The sequence below is a fragment of the Piliocolobus tephrosceles genome, chromosome 9 (assembly GCF_002776525.5).
Source record: "Piliocolobus tephrosceles isolate RC106 chromosome 9, ASM277652v3, whole genome shotgun sequence".
Taxonomy (NCBI): domain Eukaryota; kingdom Metazoa; phylum Chordata; class Mammalia; order Primates; family Cercopithecidae; genus Piliocolobus; species Piliocolobus tephrosceles.
Window position 1 is genome coordinate 55,245,164 of NC_045442.1, and position 21,792 is coordinate 55,266,955.

At 40.3% G+C, this 21,792-nt stretch overlaps 1 protein-coding gene across 9 annotated transcripts in view; it reads right to left on the minus strand.

The window, feature by feature from the left end:
- FAM13C (family with sequence similarity 13 member C) overlaps positions 1–21,792 on the minus strand; it is a 115,163-nt gene that overhangs the window by 17,108 nt on the left and 76,263 nt on the right. For 6 of the 9 annotated variants that reach the window (XM_023185594.1, XM_023185593.1, XM_023185592.1 and 3 more), the window contains 4 exons: positions 19,946–20,030; positions 6,038–6,248; positions 4,695–4,833; positions 258–339 (listed from right to left, as the gene is read on the minus strand). In XM_023185594.1, coding sequence (XP_023041362.1) covers positions 258–339; positions 4,695–4,833; positions 6,038–6,248; positions 19,946–20,030 — 517 coding nt within the window. The remainder of the gene's footprint in view (positions 1–257; positions 340–4,694; positions 4,834–6,037; positions 6,249–19,945; positions 20,031–21,792) is intronic. The other 3 variants (XM_023185598.1, XM_023185597.2, XM_023185599.1) reach the window with 1 other exon arrangement.

Genomic DNA, 21,792 nt, shown 5'->3' on the forward strand with positions numbered 1-21,792 from the left:
TGTTCCTGGCATTGAAGTGAATCATTCCACTTGGGAGTCTGGAGGTCCTCAGTTTCTTTATAAGGAGGTTTATTACATGGGGCCAAACAATGACAGAGATACAGGATGCTTTATTTCAAAAGGGAGCTACAGTCTAAGCAGGAAACAAGGTGCAAGAGGGCACAGGTGGAAATGAATCTAAAATTCTCTGGAGCACATTATCATTAGTTTAACTGCTTCCTTTATGAGGAAAAAAAAGACCTTTGACTGGCATTTACCTTTGAGCTGTTTACGACCTTTAGCCAAATCATTCATCCATTTCAGGACTTCAGGATTAGAAGTCTTGTCACCATGTGAAGGCTACCAAGGGAAGGAAAAAATGGGGGTGGGAGGGAGGGAAGGAGGGAGAGGGTGGGGGAGAAAAAGAGAAAAGGAAAAACAAAATGTGTAAACACCTGAGCCATACAAAGATAGTTTAGGAATATATAAAGCTGGGAGAGAAATTCGGGTGTGAAATTTCTGATGGAGTTGCTTCTGATGAAGTTACCTCTAGAAAACAGTAAATATTCTTGACCTCCTCTACTCTTTAATCCTTGCTATGGGCATTATTTCTAAATGTGCCTGGTCACTTAGTATTTTTCACATAGTCCTGGCCATGCCAGTGCCCCTGCAGTCAAGCTGTCAATCACCTTGCAGGTCACCCACAGCCCATATATACCCCATTGCCAGGCCATTTTCTGTAGCACTGCAGATGACTGCACTGATACAAACCAGTACTTGCTACCTTGCTTGTGGCTCACACACATGCTATGACCATAACCCGTGGGAGAATACTGAAAAACTGGAAGATTTAGCTCTTACCAGTTATATCCTCTAAGCTAAAGAAAGGAGACCCCAGAATCTCTAAAACCTGACAGTATTCCTGAGAAGTCAGTCTGTTAGGGGGATATGCAGATTTCTAACACCTTCACTAGTGGTAGCCAAACATAGTGTCCCTCTACCCCCACAGATCAGTAAAAACTGTTCTTAAACAAGTCAAAGCTACCATAGTAACTTACATGCAGGCTCAAGAAAATTAATGGTCACTTTAAATTAAGGATTTACAAGGAACTGTAAAATAAGCTTAAGATGACATGATCATAAACATAATAGCCTGAAATATGTGCATTGTTAATGACCAAATCTAGGGGCTGTCATTTTTTCTTTAAAGATCCACTAAATCCATGTAACAATGGCAGGTTGTTGGTGAGAGGAAGGCATAGGAAGATGGGAGATTTTTCAAACTCAAAGGAAAAAACTACTGTGTGACAGGATCATCACATGTACATGAGTCTAGGGATGCTCATTTTAAAACACAAGGCATGATTCTGTCAGTTCTAGAGTGATTTTAAAAACCATACATTTTAAGTTTAAAATAGAAAAGAAGATTGACAATGATTCTTTCCTGGAAGAACCTGAATAGGAAACTGGTTTCCCTGAGGGATGGCAGGGGATTGGGGAAGGGGTGGGAGGAAATAATGTAAAGCCTGAAATATATATATAAAATTATATAAATATAATATAAAAATAATATATGCTGGTTTCAGAACCATGGACAGTGACACGTGGACATCAATCCCCACCTCTCTAAAACAGCTTAGCCTAGTCCTGTCTATGGTTTGCTAGAATGATGCACTGTATAGTCTAGTACTTTAGTTTGGGTAGCAGTCTGGTTACATGGAAAGCCAGTGTTTTACATTTGGTTTCTCAAAATCCTTAGAAAATTCTCCACTCTGATCTGAGAACACATCTTGTTGAACAATGCTTCACTGGATCTGTTCCACACAGTTATTTCCATCTTTTGAAATATGGTAAAAACAAATACACACAAAAAAAAATTCCTAAGGCCTGAAGCCAGTGACTGCAAAAGAAATAAGTTTTCACTATGGTGCATAGAACTTAGGAGAAATTTAAGACTAAATTTCTGACAAAATAATTTAAAGCCTGAAATCAGTTTCTGAAATGAATTTACTCCCCTACCCTTGAAGAAGCTGTTAAAAGGGTTAAATCAAACTCACATGGATAGCAGCTCTCAAATCACATGAAAAGTTCCCATATACAAGCTGTAGATCTTCAAGACTTAACTTCTTAAGTGAAATATTCTGATTCAAAAGGCCACACACCCAGAAATTACATAGGTTTAGGTTTTGTTCAGTGCAATTAAAATTGACCTCCTAAGTGCCATTGTATGAGATTTGTGATCTGCCAAAGATGGTTCAAAAAGACACATTAGAAAGATTACTGGGAGGGTTATAAAAAGACCTCAGTTGCTGTTCTGGCTAGAACTATTCTTTGCTGTGTGATTCTGGGAAACTCACTTCCCCTTTCTGGGCCTCAGTTTCTTCTTCCCTGATTCCACTGAAAGTAGACATCTGGCTGATGCAGCCTTTTCTTAGCCCAAGAGTCCAATAATCAAATGCAAAATCAGATGTAGAGATGTAGAGAATTTGGGGTAGGTGTGCAAAATTGTTACAGTAAACAGAGATGGAAAGATATACGTGATACATGGGTATTAGAAAAGCACAGAGGCCCAGCAGGAGCCCAGATTCAAAAATTAGCAGTGGGTGCTATGAATTCCACAGTCAGACTGCCAGGAAGGAGAGCCTTACCTACAGCAACAGTTAAAGCCCATTGACATGTCAAACCTCTAAGCACAGCCTGGCCCTGACAGGAAGGACAGGGGTTTCCTGAGACATGTGAGGTTCTGATTATAACAAAGACTTTTATACACACTGAACCAGCAGTGACCAAGGAGCCTCCTTCCCCTACTGCTCCCTGATCTGCCCTTCCATAAGTGCATTTAAGTGTATGTTTGTGTGTGTATGTGTGTGTGTGCATGTGCATGCATGTGCATATGTGCTCTAGCTTCAGAAAACTCTAGATAAAGGCAGATGTTTCCAGGTAGAATTCTCTTCCAAAATAAGCATCCAAGATCTGTGACTGTGGGTAGAAAACTCCAGTGGAAAATTAACATGTACAGTTTTCCTTTATTTTCTGACAAGGCAGAGACTGCCATGGAGTAGCCTATTTAAATATGTAACTCATAGATTAAAAAGTTAGTGTTATCTAGGACCATTTACTCCCTTTGTACCAAACACTGTAATAAGCATTATGTATGTACTTCCTTATTTACTACTTACAAACTTAAGAAGTCACTACCTAATACTCCATTTTACAAATGGCCAAACTGAGACTCAGAAAGATAACAAGTCCAAAATCACAGAGTCCTTACGTAGCTGTGCTGGATTCAAATCCAAAATAGTCTGAATCAAGAACTGCCAGATAAGATGTGTTAACGGGTGCTGGGAATGGAGCTTCTGGTTGTTACTCTGTATTTTCCAATATGAGGATATCATAGATCCAATAACACCCCAGCAGCAAACAGGTGAAATCAGCTTCTCTCAGGATATCTGGAGTTTTTAAAATGCAGACACTTAAAATTTTTACTTATATTCTATTGCAAAACCTACTCATCTGTAATCCACTGACCCAAGTTGTGACTTGATAGAACGCAACTATCTTAGGCAAGTCATTTCCATCAGGTGTCAGTTTCATTGTCTGTAAAATAAAATCCTGGACTAATAATGTGTTGAGCTCCCTTCTGCTCTATAAGAGACAATAAATAGCTGTGACTGCCTGACTCTGGGGAAGATAATCTTCAACATCCTGACTAAGGTTGCCTTGAAAGCCAATCTGATTTTCCCCCCATTTCTGCAAAGCTAAACTCTGCTCCTTAAAACTCCTCCTTCAGTGAATTTGAGGCCACTGTGGGAAACAAGACAGGAAGAATGGAAGAGTGAAATATTACCCACTCTCACCTCCCTCCCCAGAACTTACTGTATACTCACAAGAACTTTCCAATGGCCTCTGTACCAAGTGTTTAGTGAACATTTAAATATTTCAAGATGTATGAGAGATTATTCCCTGTTGTCTTTTATTCTAATAACAAGCTGTTCTGGGCTCTCTGCAAAAGACCCAATATCTTTGTCCAATTCTCCATGGATATGCTTTTTCTCTATGCCATGGTCACCACTGGAGAAAATAAAAGTAACACTGACCATCAAGACACTTACCTATGACCCTATTGTTTCTTACATAAGAAGAAAGGAGGCTCATGTTTGCTGCATTGCAGTACTAGCATGAAAAGTAGTGTCTCTGTGATGGGGAAAGGATGGCTTAGGGTTGGTTCTTATGAGTGGCCTGAACAGATGTCACTTGAAAGGTCCTCATTCACCAACCAGGAAATACTTTAATGTCAAAGAAACCATCTGTACCTCATTTGGTTCCACAATTGGAGATTCCTCCCTTGGGTCTTTAATAAGTTCTTATCAAAATGCAATTGAGAAAAAGTAAAAAAAAAAAAAAAAAAAAAAAAACATAATTCAAAAGCTTTCCAAATTTTGTTCCTCAGAAAAAAAAGGCAAGATCAATAATCAAATAAGATTGGAAATAATAGTTGTAATCCATGACTAGAAAATATCCTAGCAGAGATCAAGTGACAGCAGGTGAGAACAAGATAGATAGAAGATGAAGACTCTATGATAGGTCCAGGATGGCCCATGGGAACACAACTGTCCCCTGGCAAAGAAGGGTACCCAGAAAGGAAGGACAGAGGCTGAGGAGAATCCACACACCTCTGACCAATCCGCTCCTATGTCAAACCCCAGAGTCCTTACCCGGTATTTCTTTTCTTGTTCAAATTTTTCTTCAAATTTCCGAATTTTCCGCTTGAGGCTCTGGATGTGCTTGGTGAGCTGGGTGATAGTCTGTGGCTCCTTGCCATCTCCACAGCTGCAGCGTGAAGAACTCCGCGGCCTGCAGAGATTACAGGGAGGAAGGAGTATCAAAAACAGTGGGCTTCCAGTAAACAGTTCTGTTGATCTACAAACCAAAATTCCTGGATTGTCAGAGAAATCCAGAGGGAAGTTCATTATTTGATGAGGCCACCATGGTAACATATGCTCATTAATGGAGACTCCCTATCACAAAACTCTGTTATGCGTGGACGTTGTCCGGGACTTTAGTGTAAAATGCCAAAATATTAATCCAGGAAATGCATTTTGTAAAGCTAAGAGGAGGCCAATTTAAGACTCGAAAGAGACAGCACTGTTGAGGTCCTGTCCTCAATAAGTTGCACAAGCCACACCTGCCAAAATTTTCAAGGGAGATTTAGATGAGTGGTTAACTTTTCTTGACATAACAGGACTTTTTTTTTAAATATGATGAAAGGATATGCCCCTTCTCCAGAAATTGCATACACCCCCTCACATAACACACACTTTACATGCAATAGCAATAATTCACTAACTCTTTCAGGTCCATCAATAGATAGTTCATGGACCCAGCGTTAGATAAATTCAAGAAAAAATGGCATGAGTTCTGAGGGAGAAACCAGGGATTCTCCAGGCATAATTTTAGCCAGAGGATTCTTAATCTTAACTGTGTATCAAAATTATTTGTGGAACTTAAACATAAATAACACACAGTTCCTCAATCTCAAATGCAAATTCCAAGTGGAATGTGTAGGGGGCAGGCATCTGATTACACACACGCGCACACACAAACACACACATTATTTGGACGAGGGTAGCTATTGTAAGCTACCACTTTTCTAGAATCTAAGAATAAATGTAGATGGACATCTCCCAAGTGTTCCCACAACTCATCCATTGATGCTACCACTGGACATGGAAAGAATATTGAGTTCATCAAGAATGGTATGTCTGATATGTACATGTACATATACTTATTTAAGATTCTGGTCATTTCACCAAAAATGTTCAAACATGTGAGCCCCTGGGCTATCCTGTCTCTCATGACCATTTCTTCCTGAGGTATAAGGCCTGCAATGGCATCCCCAACTAGCAAGTACACTGATTTTTGTCGTTTATTGTTTCAGTCATGCAGTTGTGTTAGGCAGGCACATTTGTGCTATTTCAGTCATACTTCATTGTAGTTTATAAATGTGATATTTGAAAAACTGTATGAAATGAAGACAATAACAAAACAGTTTTCTTACATCATAAACTGCTGAGTGCTGGGTGGAGATGGGGCTGACTCAGGGTCTAAGTTGAATCTCTGGCTTTGGCTGAAGATGGAGCATCGTGGTGACAGCAGTGGGTTGTCACCGTCAGTGATGTGATAGAGCAGCCTGCTGGTCCCCACAGACTGGAGGTCTTCTGGTGCACTGTCGGCCTCATTCTGCCCATCTTTATGGACTGGTGAGGGGTCTGGGCAAATGAGACACATCATCAAGACTTAGAAGTGACAGAGGGCTTGAGACTGTCATGTTCCTAAATAAAGATCATATGCATTCATTATAATGGCTTCCCTCTTTGTCATTTCTTCCTTCTGGGGATATGAAAAGCTTTCAAAATATTGTCATGTTTATTCTCACAGAACCTGGACAGAAAATATTACAAAGCTGTTAACAAAACAAATAAAACAAATAAGTTTGGTATGACTTATACAATCAACACAATCCCAAACTACAAAACAATCCTCTTTTTATTTCACATTATTTGCATAAGTCAGAGGGTATATTACAAAGTGTTAGAGCAATAAAATGAAAACAATAAAATGGAGTTGGAGCAAAAGATTATAGATTATCAGGAAGAAAAGGGATAACAACCAGTGAAGGAAGGGAGAGAATGGAGTAGAAGGAAGAAAGAGAAAAGAAAAACAAAAGGAAGAGAGGGGAGAGGAGTCCCCAGAAAGAAAATTATTCAGCAGTCATCAAAAATGATGGAGAACTCTGCTTATCAGCAAGGAATGATGTTCAGAATATGCTAAATGGGAGCCACGAGTTTCAAAACAAAACATCCCATTTTATATAAACACACACGTTTATATGTACAAATAGAAGCACTAAAAGATCAAAGAGGTTACGTAGCAACTACAAAGCATGGTAGAATCAGGAATAATTCTATTTTTTTCTCCAAAACTTTATGTACCATTTTATTGCAGGAAAAACAAAAAACATACACAAAACCTGCTCCAAATCCTCTCCCCAGCTAGCCGTCTCTGTCCCTGAATTCTCACTAGAACCAATCCCCTTTTAAGTTAGTTCCCCACCTTGTGATCAGTCCAGAAGGTAGGTACCCCTCTGCTATGGAAGTAAGGGCAGGGGACTGAGGCGCAGCAGCAGGGCATCAGATCATTAGGAAACTGAGTCAGGGAGCCAGAAGAAGGAGCTCTGCACCCTGGACTCTGTACAGTTATTCAAGAAGCAGCCTAGTCTCCTTCTCAAGTTTGCTCAACAGACAAGTCAGGACCAGCCAAGGCTTTCTCTTACTACTTCTTCTCTAACAAAAGTAGAAAACAGAAGATTTCCTGGATGAATAAGCAGAATCAGAAAACACTGATGATCTGCTTGTCCAAAAATAAACACTTATCACAACTTGGTACCAGATGAATCTTAATCAGATTTAGAGTGACTCCTTATTCTCTAGAGCTTGAAATGCAATCTGCTTTGTGTAACATCAAAGATCTGATTAGGTCCTCCTGTGTTTTCAATTGGCTTCTCTCCTGGTGGATTGTAGACTGGGGAGTGGATAACGCCTCCTATTTTGCCTTTGAGGCTCACTGACAGCACTGTCAGTGGCTGAGGCTAGTCAGAAATGGATGTGATGACAAAAAGAGTTGGAGGGAGGCGAATGGCAGTGCCTCCAGCCCAAGGCAAGGTGTAGTGGTGTGACTGACACACATCACTACAGGCAACACCCTTGCCATGAATAATTTACCCAGAAAACTCTGCAGTGTGGAAACAGCCCTCAGGAGTAACCGGAATAAGAGTTACTAATCAATAACTCACAGCATATAATATCACCTTTGAAATACACCAGCAGGTGTATGGGTTCCTCATCAAATCCTTTTCTTAAACCACTAGGCTCTAAGAAGAAATGTGTTTTATTCATGTTACCAGTTTCTTGGAAATATCTTCGGAAATAATAATGAGGAAGAAAATAATCCTTAGCAGGCACCTGGGATCACCATATTTTTACTGAAATGGAAAAAGTTCTAAGATCTTGAACCCTTCAGCTCAGTTGTGGCCCCAGGGTCAAAATTAACAAGGTCTCTTCTTGGTTGCTGCTTTATAATGCCAAAATGGAAATACTTGGGATCCTAGTCACATGACTGTGAAGCAGTGCCACGGAAAGATCTGTTTCTGGAACCCATAGAGTCCTAAAATATAACTTTGTAGAATCACGGATCACTACAAATGGCTTTTTAAAAAACTGCATTGCAACAGTAATTGCAAACCTCCATTTATAGGGCATCTGTTTTCCCTTGGGCATTTGCGTAATTTACCATGTGGCCCAATTAACATCCTAACCTCCTTGCCTCCAATTCACTATTGAAGGAAGCTGTGAGCCAGAAAGATCCCAAAGCAACCAATTGAAAAACAATACAGTCAAAAACTGGTAATTTGGTAGCCTCTCAGTTCTTTGTCCAAACTCTCCATTTGAGTTGAGAAGGGGTTTAATTAAATCAGCTGACTCATGCATATGTGTGTGTATTTGTGTAGACAGAATTACTGAGCTCTTTGCTCAGAAGAGGCCAGTGTAGATTCAGAGCCAATGCTGCTGCTGTTCGGGGAAGCCTACTTCCCCGTAGGGAGAAGCTGATGGCAACATTAAACTAAGGTGGAATCTTTGTTCGCTAGGGGCACATTACTTTTTATCCCCAAGGAGGGGCATCTTGCCAGGGCTCATCCTGCAATGCAGTATGTTTTAGAGGAAAGGGTCTGGGAGTCAGGAGTTTGGTGCACCTATACTTTCTGTGGGACTCTAGCCAGTTTGCCCACCTCTCTCATTTTCATTGTTTGGCCTGTGTCTTCCTCACAGGACTGTGATAAGAAAAATAAAAGGAGACATTCTGTACAACATTGTGCCAATACAGTAGTCACCACTTATCGGCAGGGGATAAGTTCCAAGACTCCCAGTGGATGCCTGAAACCACAGAGTGCATCAAACCCTATATATACTATGTTTTTTCCTATATAGAGAGAGCTTTGATAAAGCTTAATTCATAAATTAGACACAGTAAGAGATTAACAACAAATAATAAAATAGGACAATTATAACAAGATACTGCAATAAGAGTTGTATAAATGTGATCTCTCTGAAAATACTTATTGTACTGTACTGTGGGCACCTGAAATGTGGAAAGTGAGACCTAGGATATGGGAAGACTACTGTAATAACAATGCTGTTACTTATGCTTAAAATTTTGTTAAAAGGGCAGATCCCATATTAAGTGTTAACTGTTTTTACCTAATTAAACAAATTCTTCTTCTTTGTATTTTCTAAAAATTTTTGTAACAAATGCAGATTAATTTTATAAAAAAAGGGAAACACAAGTTAGTATTAAAATTTGGGGGGAAAAGAAAACTTTCATGAGAAGGGAAGTGAGAAAGCACCCTGGTGGCAGATAATAGTGGGCAAAGACTGTTAGTTTGAATCCCAGGCCTACAACTGGTTAAAGAGAGTTTAGAGATGTCGGACCTTTTTAAACCTCAATTTCTTCATCTGTTAAATGGGAAGAATAATGGTGCCTGCCTCACATGACTAAGTGAACATAAAATTATTCCCCTACAAAAGTTTTGCCAGATCTAGATAAACTCATTTTTTATTTATATCTTTTTTTTAAAATGTTCCAACCTACAGTATTTTTTAAATTTAAGCTTCATCCTAAGCAATGGCCAAGAAGTCATTAATTTGATGTACTAGTTACATTTTTAAGAACTAATACACATTAAAATAAATTCCTCCTAAAAGTAACAATATTTACCCATGCATCCTTTGTATAGGGTATTTGGTGAAATCTTAGGATAAAGCATAGAAGCTACTGAACACAGTATCTATGAGAACCATTATTTTTAACAAATATTATTACTAAAATAAGAAAGTTGAATATTGTCTTCTCTTACTGAACACCAACCTCATTTGGAATCCCTGCAGGGTTATTGTGGAAAATAAGAACCAATATAACCCTTAACATGTTGTCACTACTCTGAGTCCCTATTTACAAAAACATAATATTTATAAAAACATTGTTATTAGATATAATAATCATCATATCTAATATTTATGAAGTGAGTCACTGTTTCCTCAGTCTTACTCTGAGATTTTTTGCATGTATTTAATCTTCATAACAACTACATGAGGCTGGTAGTAAAATGCTCTCCATTTTAAATTCACTAGGAAATGTTGCATAACTAGGCTATCTCCATTCAGGGAGAGTTTGACCAATGCTTGAAATAGAAGACTCCAAATCTCTGACACCGGAAGCCAGAGTGTTTCTGGCAGCCCAGTCACTGAGCAGAAGGGAACATAGAGAAGAAAAGTAGTTACCATTAGTGTGTGAAGGCCAAAAGACAACTTTTGCTCAGGCTGCAACCCCAAGCAGAAGCAAATGCTACATTACAGTGGTTAAAAGAGTTAGTTAGATTTAAAAATGTATCTTTCTAACGTGAATTTTTAAAGCTATTCCAAACCTAAGTAAATCTCTATCTGCAAAAACTTGAGATGGGGTGCTGAGATGTGTAGATCTGTAAAGTTGCACTCTTGGGATTGCCCATCATGGTGGGCTCATAAATAGCATTCAGGGGCATTCCAAAATGCCAAACGTCAGCCTTTGTTGGTTTCAAACGCTATATAAGCCAAAAGTGTGTCCGTGCTTCTAATGAGGTTCAGGCCTTAGCATTCTCAACCAGCCTCTCTCAGGACAGACAGCAGGGAGGATAATAGCATCACACACACACACACAAAGAGGACCACAAAAACAAAGATGAAAAACAACCGAGAAAATATCTGATGGATGCATGATGGGTTCAGTTTTAGGTATGTCGCATTTGAGTTCCTGAGGCACTAAAGGGTTAGCTATATGGTTAGAGGGGAGAGAACATGGGTAAACCTGAAGCCATCCCAATAACCAAGGCCAGGAAAATAGATGAGCTTCCTTGGTTAGAGATGACTGAGAGAGGAGAAGCAGTATCATCATATCAGGTGGGAATGACGGCAGATGAAAAGGGACTGTGGGTTTAGGAGACTGACTGAGCAGTGAGGAGGTCAGCACTCCAAGCAGTCCTATGTGTCAGTTTCTACAGATGGCCACTAGATGTGTTAGGGAGCTGGAGGGGTGGGAAATATGTCACCCTGAAAACAGGGCTGGGCTTCATGACAGTCACCCTGCAGACCCAAGAGGCAATTTGCCATAATGAATAAAAACATGAGCCACAGCCTCAGGAAGACCCAGATTCTCGTCCCAGTTTTGTCACTGGTGTGACCTGGGATGCATTATTTGATCTCTCTCAATCTCATTGAATTTGAGAAATAACCAAGGGAAATGGCCAATGGACAGCTTCTGATCTCTGAGAACATCTTTTACTCCTCCTATGTCACCAAAATGGAGCCAACTGCTCAGATAACAACGAGGCTGAACAATGCCCTGCCCAGGTCCAGGGTTCTGCCTGAGCTGTGGAGCTAGGGAAAGAGAAATCATCCATCATAGTGTGGAAGATTCAGAAGTGCCCTCTAGGGATACAGAGAAAGCTGGGTGCTGGATGCTTATCATTTTTCAGCCTACTTGACTCTCCAGGTCTTCTAGTCGATTCTTGAATATTTGATCACCTTAGTGGTACGGCTGATAAAAATCTGCTATTAAGATGAGAAAAGCTATTTTCAAATGGGAGTTTTCATTTATGAGCAGAAGCGCTATCGGGAGAATATTTGGGGAACATTGAATATACAAAGCTAACAGAAAGACCACTGAAGGAAATTCCAACCTTCAATGTGGGCGATAACTTTACTAGGCTCATCCCAAGTCAATTAGAAAGTGTAGTTAAGAATGATTCATCTCAAGTGTCATGAGTTAGGCTGAATTAGCCAATTCACTCAAGGAAGTTGGACCAGCAGCTCCAGATAGAGGCACAGGAATGTATGATTCTCAAGGAACTCAAAGAGACAGGACAAGGTTGTCTACCTAGCCCTGGGCCTGGGAGGCATCCAGAGCAGTGTCAGACACCAAGCTTCTGGGCATGCCATCTGCTCACTTCCAGGCAGTCTTTCTATGCATGGAAAGCTGATGCTAAAATAACCCAAGGAAAGGATTTTTAAAGTGACTAAAATATATAGGAAACCTGTGTGCAGGGGAAAAGTGGTAATTGAGAACTCTCTGTGTGTTCAAATTTTTTGTAAACCTAAAACTGTTCTGAAAAATAAAGTTTGTTAATATTTTTTGTAATGACTATAGGCTACCAGTTAGAAGCCCAGGCTCTGGCGTCAGAGGCTTGGGCTTGGTCTGCGATACCACTTGTTGGCAGTTGTTACATCCTTGACCAGGCGAGTCTCTTCAAATTCAGAATTCTCATTTGTAAACAGTTGAAGACAAATATAATCAGGTATAATAACACAGTACTTGGTCTAATGTAAAAAGTGAATTAAAAAAATTAAATAACTACCTGGCAATTTGGGCTGTAGGACTGATATTTCCTTCCTATAAAGCAGTTGGAGAAGTAGCCTCAGAGAATTAGAGTCATCTATACATTTTGAAATATTTCCTTAGAAAACAAGGTTAATGTGAAGTTCCTTTCTTCATAGATTATGAAGATGGTTATAAAAGCATCACAGAAAAATTATTAATAGTAGATAACTTTTCTGGCCAAATTATGTCACAGGTTTAGTACAGGACAGATTTTACTGTTACAAATGTAATTCCAAATTTAATAGGTAGTATTTATTCAGCCATCAGCTCTATAGATTATTGCTGTTATAAATACCTTTTGCTTAGGAGAATAAGTGTAATGTCAATCATATGCAAGATTCTAGAGGGCACCGAGGGAATGAACAATACGAAATGTCATTTCCACTCCCTGAAAGTAGTTAGAAATTATGATAGAATACCTCTTCAAAGACAAATGTAAGCATTATCAACTGGAGGAAAGGAGACATGAGTTCTGAGTACAGAAAGAATGCCCAGCTTTTAACATAATGACAGCTGACATTTATGGAGCATTTACCATAGGAGATGAGCTAAGACCTTCATATGTATTATAGCATGCCACTCTTACAACAATCCTAGGAATTAGATAGTATGCTTTTTCCCATTTTAAACAAAAGGAACAGAGGAGGATGAGAGAATAAATAACCTGTCCCAAATCACCCAAGTAGCATATGAAATTCTGCAAGGAACTATCTTTCTGAGCAAGGCAGAGCTTTTTGCAAAGGGCAGAGTTGAATTAATGTTTTAAGAAATTAATTCAGTTCTAATCCTTGCAAGTGCATCCTGGATTAATCTTGTTTTACATTTCAGAAATGGCATGGAAGAAGAAATTTTTAAACAACAGTTGATATGAAAAATATATCTGGGTTTTCAAGAAGTCTATGCATGATTATCATGCCAAAGATTGTTTTAAAACAAAACTGAATGATGATTGGGCCATGTTTTGCAAAGGATGCAAAACTAACAATATGCAGCTAAAGGAAGAGATTAATTTCTGTCTTTATGATGGACATGTCAGTACCAATCCTTGCAAATGGGTCTTGGATTAATCTTGTTTTACATTTCAGAAATGGCAGGGAAAAGGAAGTGCAGAATGATAAATCTGAGTTTGCAGATGATGTTAACATTTTTCAGAGTGAAATGCTAAGCAACCACAGACCAAGCTCATAAACCATGAAGCAGAGGTTCAATAGTGGCAGATGACTTGCACTGTGGGCCAGTAAGTGATGCCATTAAAGAAAACAAAGCCAGCTACTCCTAACAAATAACAAGCACTAAGCTATTAGTTTAATTGGGTATGGGATTTGGGGAGCTCTGATAGAGTATACTGATATGACAAAAAAGCCAAGAAAATACTGTGCATCTCTAGCAAGGGTTTGGAAAACAATCCCACAGGCATAATTATTTCATATTTATTTTATAAAATTCCCCTGTTCCCATTTTCAGGTATTAATTCATTTTGTTTTAAATTGAGGTCATTGTAGATTCACATGCTGCTGTAAGAAATAGTAGAGATCCCTTGTATAGTTTGCCCAGTTTCTTCCAGTGGTGACATTCTGTAAAACTAAAGTACCTCTGCTGATATTTACAAATAAAATATAGTTTTTGACTCCATGTGAAATACACTATGCAGTTCAGGTAAATATACATCAAGAGAGGCACAGGGACCTAGAGATGGATTCAATCAGAGGAGGCAAAATTACAGAAACAGGGGCTGTAGCAAATAAATCAACTACATATCTAGGTCTCTTCAGTCTGCCAAGATAAAGTCAGGGATGGATTTTTAAAATGACTTTCAAAATACATTAATTATATAGAGGGTATTTAGACCAGCTATATACTTCATTTCAAATTCTAGAATATTAGAACTTTGGGGACTTACCATTTAAGCTGGATGGTAAATAGCATAGTGATGAAGAGTTTAGGCTATGGAGTCAGAGTGGGGAAAGCCCCACTGCCACGTCCCCATTTTCCACCCAACCACCCTGTACTCAGCAGCTTTGGGCCCTTCAGCCAGTGTATTAGTTTGCTTTCATGCTGCTGATAAAGACATACCCAAGACTGGGCAATTTGTAAAAGAAAGAGGTTTATTGGACTCACAGCTCCACGTGGGTGGGGAAGTCTACCATTAACGGCAGAAGGTGAAAGCCTTGTCTCACATGGTGGCGGACAAGAGGATAGAGCTTGTGCAGGGAAACTCCCCTTTTGAAAACCATCAGACCTCATGCGACATTCACTGTCACGAGAACAGCATGGGAAAGATCTGCCCCCATGATTCAATTACCTCCCACCGGGTCCCTCCCACAACACGTGGGAATTCAAATTTGGGTGGGGACAAGCCAAACCATATCACCAGTTACATCTCCAAGTTGATTTCCTCATCTTTAATCTGGCGGTGACAATGAAAACTATATCATAGAGTTCTTGTGAAGAATAAGAAAATCCATCCACTAATGCCCAGTCCATCCACTAATGCCTGATACAAGTAAAGAGGTCATTGTTACCTAATGTTGATGTTATTCACTTAAGAGCTTTTAAAGCAAAGGTTTCTGAACCTCAGCACTATTGACCATTCAGCGCTATTGGACCAGATAATTCTTTGATGGGGGAGAGGGGTGGTCCTGTGCATTTCAGGATGTGTATTTCAGAATTTTCCTGGCCTCTAGTCACCAGAGGCCAGGAAAGTCCACCCCCTCATTGTAACCAGTTATGTCTCTAGATACTGCCAAATGTCCTCAAGGGGGGCAAAAAAATAGACCCCAACTGAAAAACCTCTATTTTAAGGGAACCAACTTACGACAAATAAATGAAGTGCTACTTTCCATAATAGTAGCCATTATTTAAGTTAAAACATTAGGTGGTACATCCTGAATACATATAAAGGCTCTAGAAGGCTTTAGAAGTTTCAGTGTGTCACACACACACACACACACACACACATACACCATAATGAATTAAGTTTATAAAAGATATTTGGAAATTCTGTGCACTCCTGAGGTTGAATGAAGATCTTACTGACTTTCAAAGACTATCTGGGGTTGCCACCACATAGACTGAAATATCAAGTTTCATGAATAACCAGATGTTCCTAGTAGGATACCTGAAATGCTTTCCTATTCTAGAAATCTATTTCTAAATTGCACCTGCAGCAGGAACATATTTCATGTCACCCCTGGAATGGCACCGTGTTCTATAAAGTATTACTGAACCTCCTTGCACTTCAGAATCACCAAGGGAGTTTTTCAAATGTGGGGATTCTTCGGTGTCATCTTTATATTTTAATTTTTCATTTTAAGGTAGGTATCTCAGACAGCTGTAAGTTTAATACGCATTTCCAATTAATTGAAAACTCTGGTCAAGTAGACAGTGTCTGGAAATATGAGCAAAAAGGTTAGGTTCTGGTTGACTCTGACCTACGTCAACTTCAACTTTGGAAGAGACCCATAGATTATGCAGAATTCTGCATGAGAATAATTATAGACTCCAAATAGACATACTACATTAGCGTCTTACCCAAATTGAAAGTTCAATTTGAAGATCAAGATTTTAGAAAAATATAATAAAGTACTGCTATGGAATTATTATTTTTAGTAAAAGGTGTGCAGTTATCTCTGGTGACAGTTTTTGCTAAAACTCCAAACCACCAATCGTCCTTGATCAGACAGAACAAAGGTTACTATGCTGAGTCATGTGCAACATGAACAGTCCTTCTCCACACTCTAAAATCACAAGCAGTGGAAAAGACAAACCTCATTCCATTTTCCATTCAACCACATCAGAATAGGTGCTTACTAATTCCATGCTGGAAATATTTGCTTCAGCTGTAAGAAGATATTGATAGAGTTAGAAGTATTTTGAGCCTATTGTGTGGGTTTCTGCCTTAGTCAGTCCTGGCTGCTATAACAAATTACCATAGACTGAGTGGCTTATTAACAACAGAAACTTATCTCTCACAGCTCTGGAGGCTGGAAGTTCAAGATCAGGTGCCAGCCTGGTCAACTTCTGATAAGGGTTCTCTTCCAGCTTTCAGAGGGCTGACTTCTTAGAGTCTCACATGGAGCAAAGAGGGCAAGCTAGCTTTCTGGACTCTTATAAGGGCACTAATCTCATGGCCTAATGACCTGCCCAAGGTCCCACCTCCAAACTTCAACATATATTTTAATAAGTTGTTGGGGAAACACAAAGATTCAGTCTATAACAGCTTCTGTCTCACAGGTTGTGGTTTGCAACCTACAAGTAGGGTGACCAACTGTCTTGGAATACCTGGGAGTGAAGATTTCTTAGCACGTGGGATATTTAGTGCTAAAAATAGGACAATCCTATGCAAACCAAGCCAGTTGGTTACCCTTTTTATGACCCTAAGCTGCCTTGCAGCCGATTTCCTCTCCATCATTTTTCCCTAAGGGCCTTCTATTCCTCAAATCTGTCTATATCCCCATCCCCCTCACTCCCAACCTGTGGACTTTCTCCTCCTGAGATAAGTAAGCAGACGGAGCCAACTGGCCACAGACCCTGAGTTATAAGTCTCGTGTGATCTGTGAGCCTTTCCCATTGGCAAAATTGAGGTAGAGCAGAGTCAGACAGAACTTGACATTCTCTCCCAATTCAAGACACTGTCCACTTGAATAGTGTGGTTCTGTTACTCAGGGGGATTTATGAAACACACAGATTCCAGGACTTTCATCCTAGACTGTCTAGAGAGGATGCCAGATTGGAAAAGCTTCCTGGTAATTATGATCCATAAGAAGGTTCTGGAACAGTATCTAGAATACAGTGTCCCCAGGGTACCATGAAATGTCTTCTTGCTGCATATGCAGTTTACAACTGGATGTATAGGACAGGGGGACCTGTCAAGTCTCTTACTAGGTGGAACTGATCTTGGCAACCCATAAACCCAAGTTAAAATCAGTGAAGTCTACAGTGAATTTGAAACCTACTAGGTCACATGAATTTATACTTATGAATGTTTGCTATTTATGGTTAAGTGGTAGCATATTATATCCAGTTATTCTTATGAAAATCACTTGTTCATTTCACATGTTCAAATCCATGTTCAAAATCACAGATTTTGTCCATGTTATTGACATTGAAAATTACTAATTGAATTTTTACAACAATTATGATTTGAATATTTATATACATGTAAGGCTCAGAGAGAATGCTAGATGTTAAGAAAGAGAAGACTGTTTTTAAGTTACTATAATATTTTATGGACTTACGGCCATCTGTGTTCATCTTACACAACCACCCTCTCACCAGGAGTAACATGAAAAGACTTAAAGTTTTAAGGTGTCCAAAGATCACTCTAGAAATCCATCCCTGAATTAAGAGCCATGGATCTGAACATAAATGTCTTCCCTGAGTGACTCATGGATTAGAAAATGCATGGTCTTCCTGTAAGAGTACATCTTAGAACCCAGTGAGACCAAACCATCCCATAATTTAAGTCACAAAGGCATCTTACAAATGGCTGTCACTTTGGCAATATCCCTGCCAAATGAAGAGACTCCTTTGGTCCCTGGAAACATCAGTTTTCTAGATGTCTCTACAGTCTAGTTTTCTAGACTCTCTAGGGAGGGCTCTGAGACATTTCAGATTCATCTACATTTCGGAAAATCCAGCGTATAACCCACAAGCCTCCTCTCTAAAGAGACTTCTGCACATCTCTGCCATTTGATATTTAACATGGATGTATTGCTAATTCCTCTGTGTGAGCAATCCCTACATAAACCCTGTATTTATTTTCATTTTATAACAAGTAGTAATAAGCTTGTGCAAAATCTTGCCCATGCCGATGAGAAAATACAAAACTATTTTTAACTGTTGGGAAGACACATAAAAGTCATGATGAAAAGAAAAAATTTATCCACATCCAGCATGCAACAAATATTTTACTGAACACTTTGTCAGAAACTTGTATAGTTAATCCAAATCACCAAATAACTCAACGGTTAACTTGTACTTGGTTTGAGACTTCTTTATGTGTTTTGTATTAAATATGTTGCTTGTTTGCAGGGAGTGGAATATGGTGTTGAGGGAAGAAAAGGGATGTTGTCTAAATAATCTGACTTAAACTGCTAATTGGCCTGATGTTGGCTCCTGTTCAATTTTATTTGCCACTCATCCAAACGCAATGGCCAACAGAGCAGGAGAGCTCACTGGGCAACAAAGACAGCCAACTGGCCACCTGCATCCATAGGGAAACAAGGTACCACTCACCAGCAATGCTCTGCTAGGCTTCAGTATCTTAAGATGAATAGTAGTACTTCACAAGTCAGTTTAAGGATTTAATATAATACACAAAAAGTGTTTAGAACAGTGCCAGGATCATAGAATGTTTTAAATAATCATAGTAGCTACTACTAGTAGCTATTATATGCTACCATTATTAGTACATATTCCAACACCAGACAGTATTGATTGGTCTGCTTAGACTATGTGGCTCTGTTTTCTTTTTTTTTTTTTTCCTTTCAAAAATTTTTAAATTGTTTGTCTATTTTTAATTTGTTTGGGCATATAGTAGGTGTATATATTTATGGGGTCTGCTTTCAACAGGAGTATCTAAAATGTACTATTGCTAATGGTACTGAAACAGATTACCTTTGTAAATCTTTGCCTTGAACTCCTAGAGATTAAGGACCTCTCATGAAGAAAGCTCCCTTAGCCTATTTCTACCATTCATCTGGAAACCAGTCTGCAAACTTGTGACCTCTTCCTGTTAGAAAACATAAGTTATGCTCTCACTTATATAAATTAGTGTTTCTTTCCTCTCCAAATATTCCTGGCAACATTAATTTGCCTCTGTTGGCTAGCCAATCTACCATCCCCGGAATTAAAGCCAGAGACTAACAGAAAATCAAGACTCAATTTGGGACTTTTTGACAAGGAAATTAATGGAAAAAAAAAAAAGGAAACCAAACAAGACAATACAGAATCAGAATGAGCTATCAGTGGAGCACTCACCCCCACTTTCCCTGCATACATGGATCATCTTACAAGCAGTTAACAGGAAAGGAAGTAGCAGTATGGAAACTTCCCCATCCACAACACATCAAAAAGAAGAATTTCAAGACAGCACAGGTTATCTAGGTCCAGTAATATAAAATAAGCATAGCACTCATGTGTCCCAGGAGACCAAATGGGAAAATGAAGACTAGAAGTTGCAATGGGTACTTTCATCTTACACAAATGACACCCATTTGTGTGTGACTCTTGGTCCTATCTAGACAGTTCTATGTTATAGCAAATCCCAGTCTTTCCTGCTCCCCCTCAGCTCCTCCTGGGCAACTCAGAAGCACCTCTTGGGCTTTCATGTCGCCCCAGGCACTGTTTTCCCTCAGAGGCTCAGGCTGAGTGTGAACCAGCAAGAGACTGAACTACCTTGAGAGTACAATTTGGGACAACCCCGAGCCCTGTATCTTACCTGCAGAATCTGTCCCATCAGCAAGCACACTCTGAGTCGATGCTGGCACTGGGTCCTTGACTCCATGCACCTGAGCAGCTTCATCCTGGTTTGTTAAAAATGCAGAGCACAGATCAGATTCGAGGGCTTGGAGCTTCAGCAAGGAATTCTGCCAGCAAAAGCAGAACATGAGGCCAGCTAAGTAGATGCCTAACACACAACAGTGTGTCCGCAGCTCCCGCAAGCACCTTCCTCCGCTGCCTGGCAGGAAGAGGGTGGTGGCAACAGCTGCTTCAGGGAAAGAACTGGTTGTGCCAGAATCATACACGTATCATTCCACATGCAGGCTCAGTTTCTGCCTCATTTAAATCCTAACGTATATGGATTATCTGTGACACATGGGACTGGTGATTTCATCAGCAAGAGACGCTGCATCTGGAGAACCAATCTGAGAAGATATCTGCTTCCCGGGTGCATGAGGTTTTACGCTTTGCAAGTGTTTCATTCATTGTGCTGACATCAGGAAGCAGAAGATATTAAGTCCCTCCCTGGCTACCATTCATAAAAGCCATCATCCCTCCAAAGCAAAGACAGCAGCAAACCACAGTGCACAAAGAGTTACTGCTGCAGAGGCTGCCGGGCATCTGGGAGGCGCTTTGAGGCTCCCTAATCCACATCTGTATGCAGGGATGTGTGTGCGTATGTGTGTGTGTGTGTGTGTGTGTGTGTCTTCTAAAGTTACTTCTCTCACATGAGAACAGGATGAGAGAAAGGGTGGAGGGAGATGACCTTGTTCATTTAGCATAACCCAGCCACTAGGGAAGAGGCAATTCATCTTTCATAGCCCTCAGCATAACCTCCCACCCACTCTCTTCATTTCTCATTTAAAATTTCTCCCATGATTCTTAATAAGAACAAAGTCATACAGATTGACGCATGCATCCTGCCATGATGCAGATGCCAGCAAATTCATTCCCCCGACCAGGTGAAAGTGAGTCAGCCTGAGTGCCCGGCCGGGCTCGCTCCCTCTCCACAAGAATGTTCTACAGGTCTCAGCTGCTCTCCTATCCTCCCAGCTCCAGAAGGGGTGGGCACTAGGAGCAGAGTCACTGGTCCTTTCCCTGCTAGGACCCTCCAATACACACAGGCACACACACACTTACTCATACCCTACCCTCTACATATCCTTTCCCCCACACAGTGTCACACCCAGTCCACAGCCCCACCCCTGCCATATACACACCCTCACCCCCTACTCCACACACACATGTATGTACACCCTCCACCCCTAGTGCTCACCTCCATCCTACACGCACTCTTAAACCTACCCCTCACCTCCTCCACACAGATGCTGATACCAAACCCCCATACTCTCATCCCTACTCCCCACACCTACAAACACCCCATCTTCCACACACACACACCCTTACCCCATACATACTTCATACCCTCACATCCACCCCCCGAAACCTCCCAGGCTACTTCACACATAACCCATGCACACCCACCCCCCGCACACCCACATCCAACTCCCATGCCTTCACACACTATTCCACATACACACCCCTGCTCCATACATACCTTCACACCTTTCCTCACATAAACATCTTCCCAACATCTCTCACACCCTAACTCCTCCCTTCCATGCAAGATCAAGTCCCACGCACAACCCTTGATCCATTCTGCTGATGTATGAACCTACAGTAGTGTTTTACAAGCTGCCTACCAAGGGATGTCTAAAATCTGTTGTCTCTTCACCATTGTGAAAGCAGCAAGTGACTAGGTGGGCTCAGGATCACACCTCTGCCATGCCCGGAGATGGGGTGGGACCTGGCACAAACCTCCTAAGAGCTCAGGGGCTGCTGCCT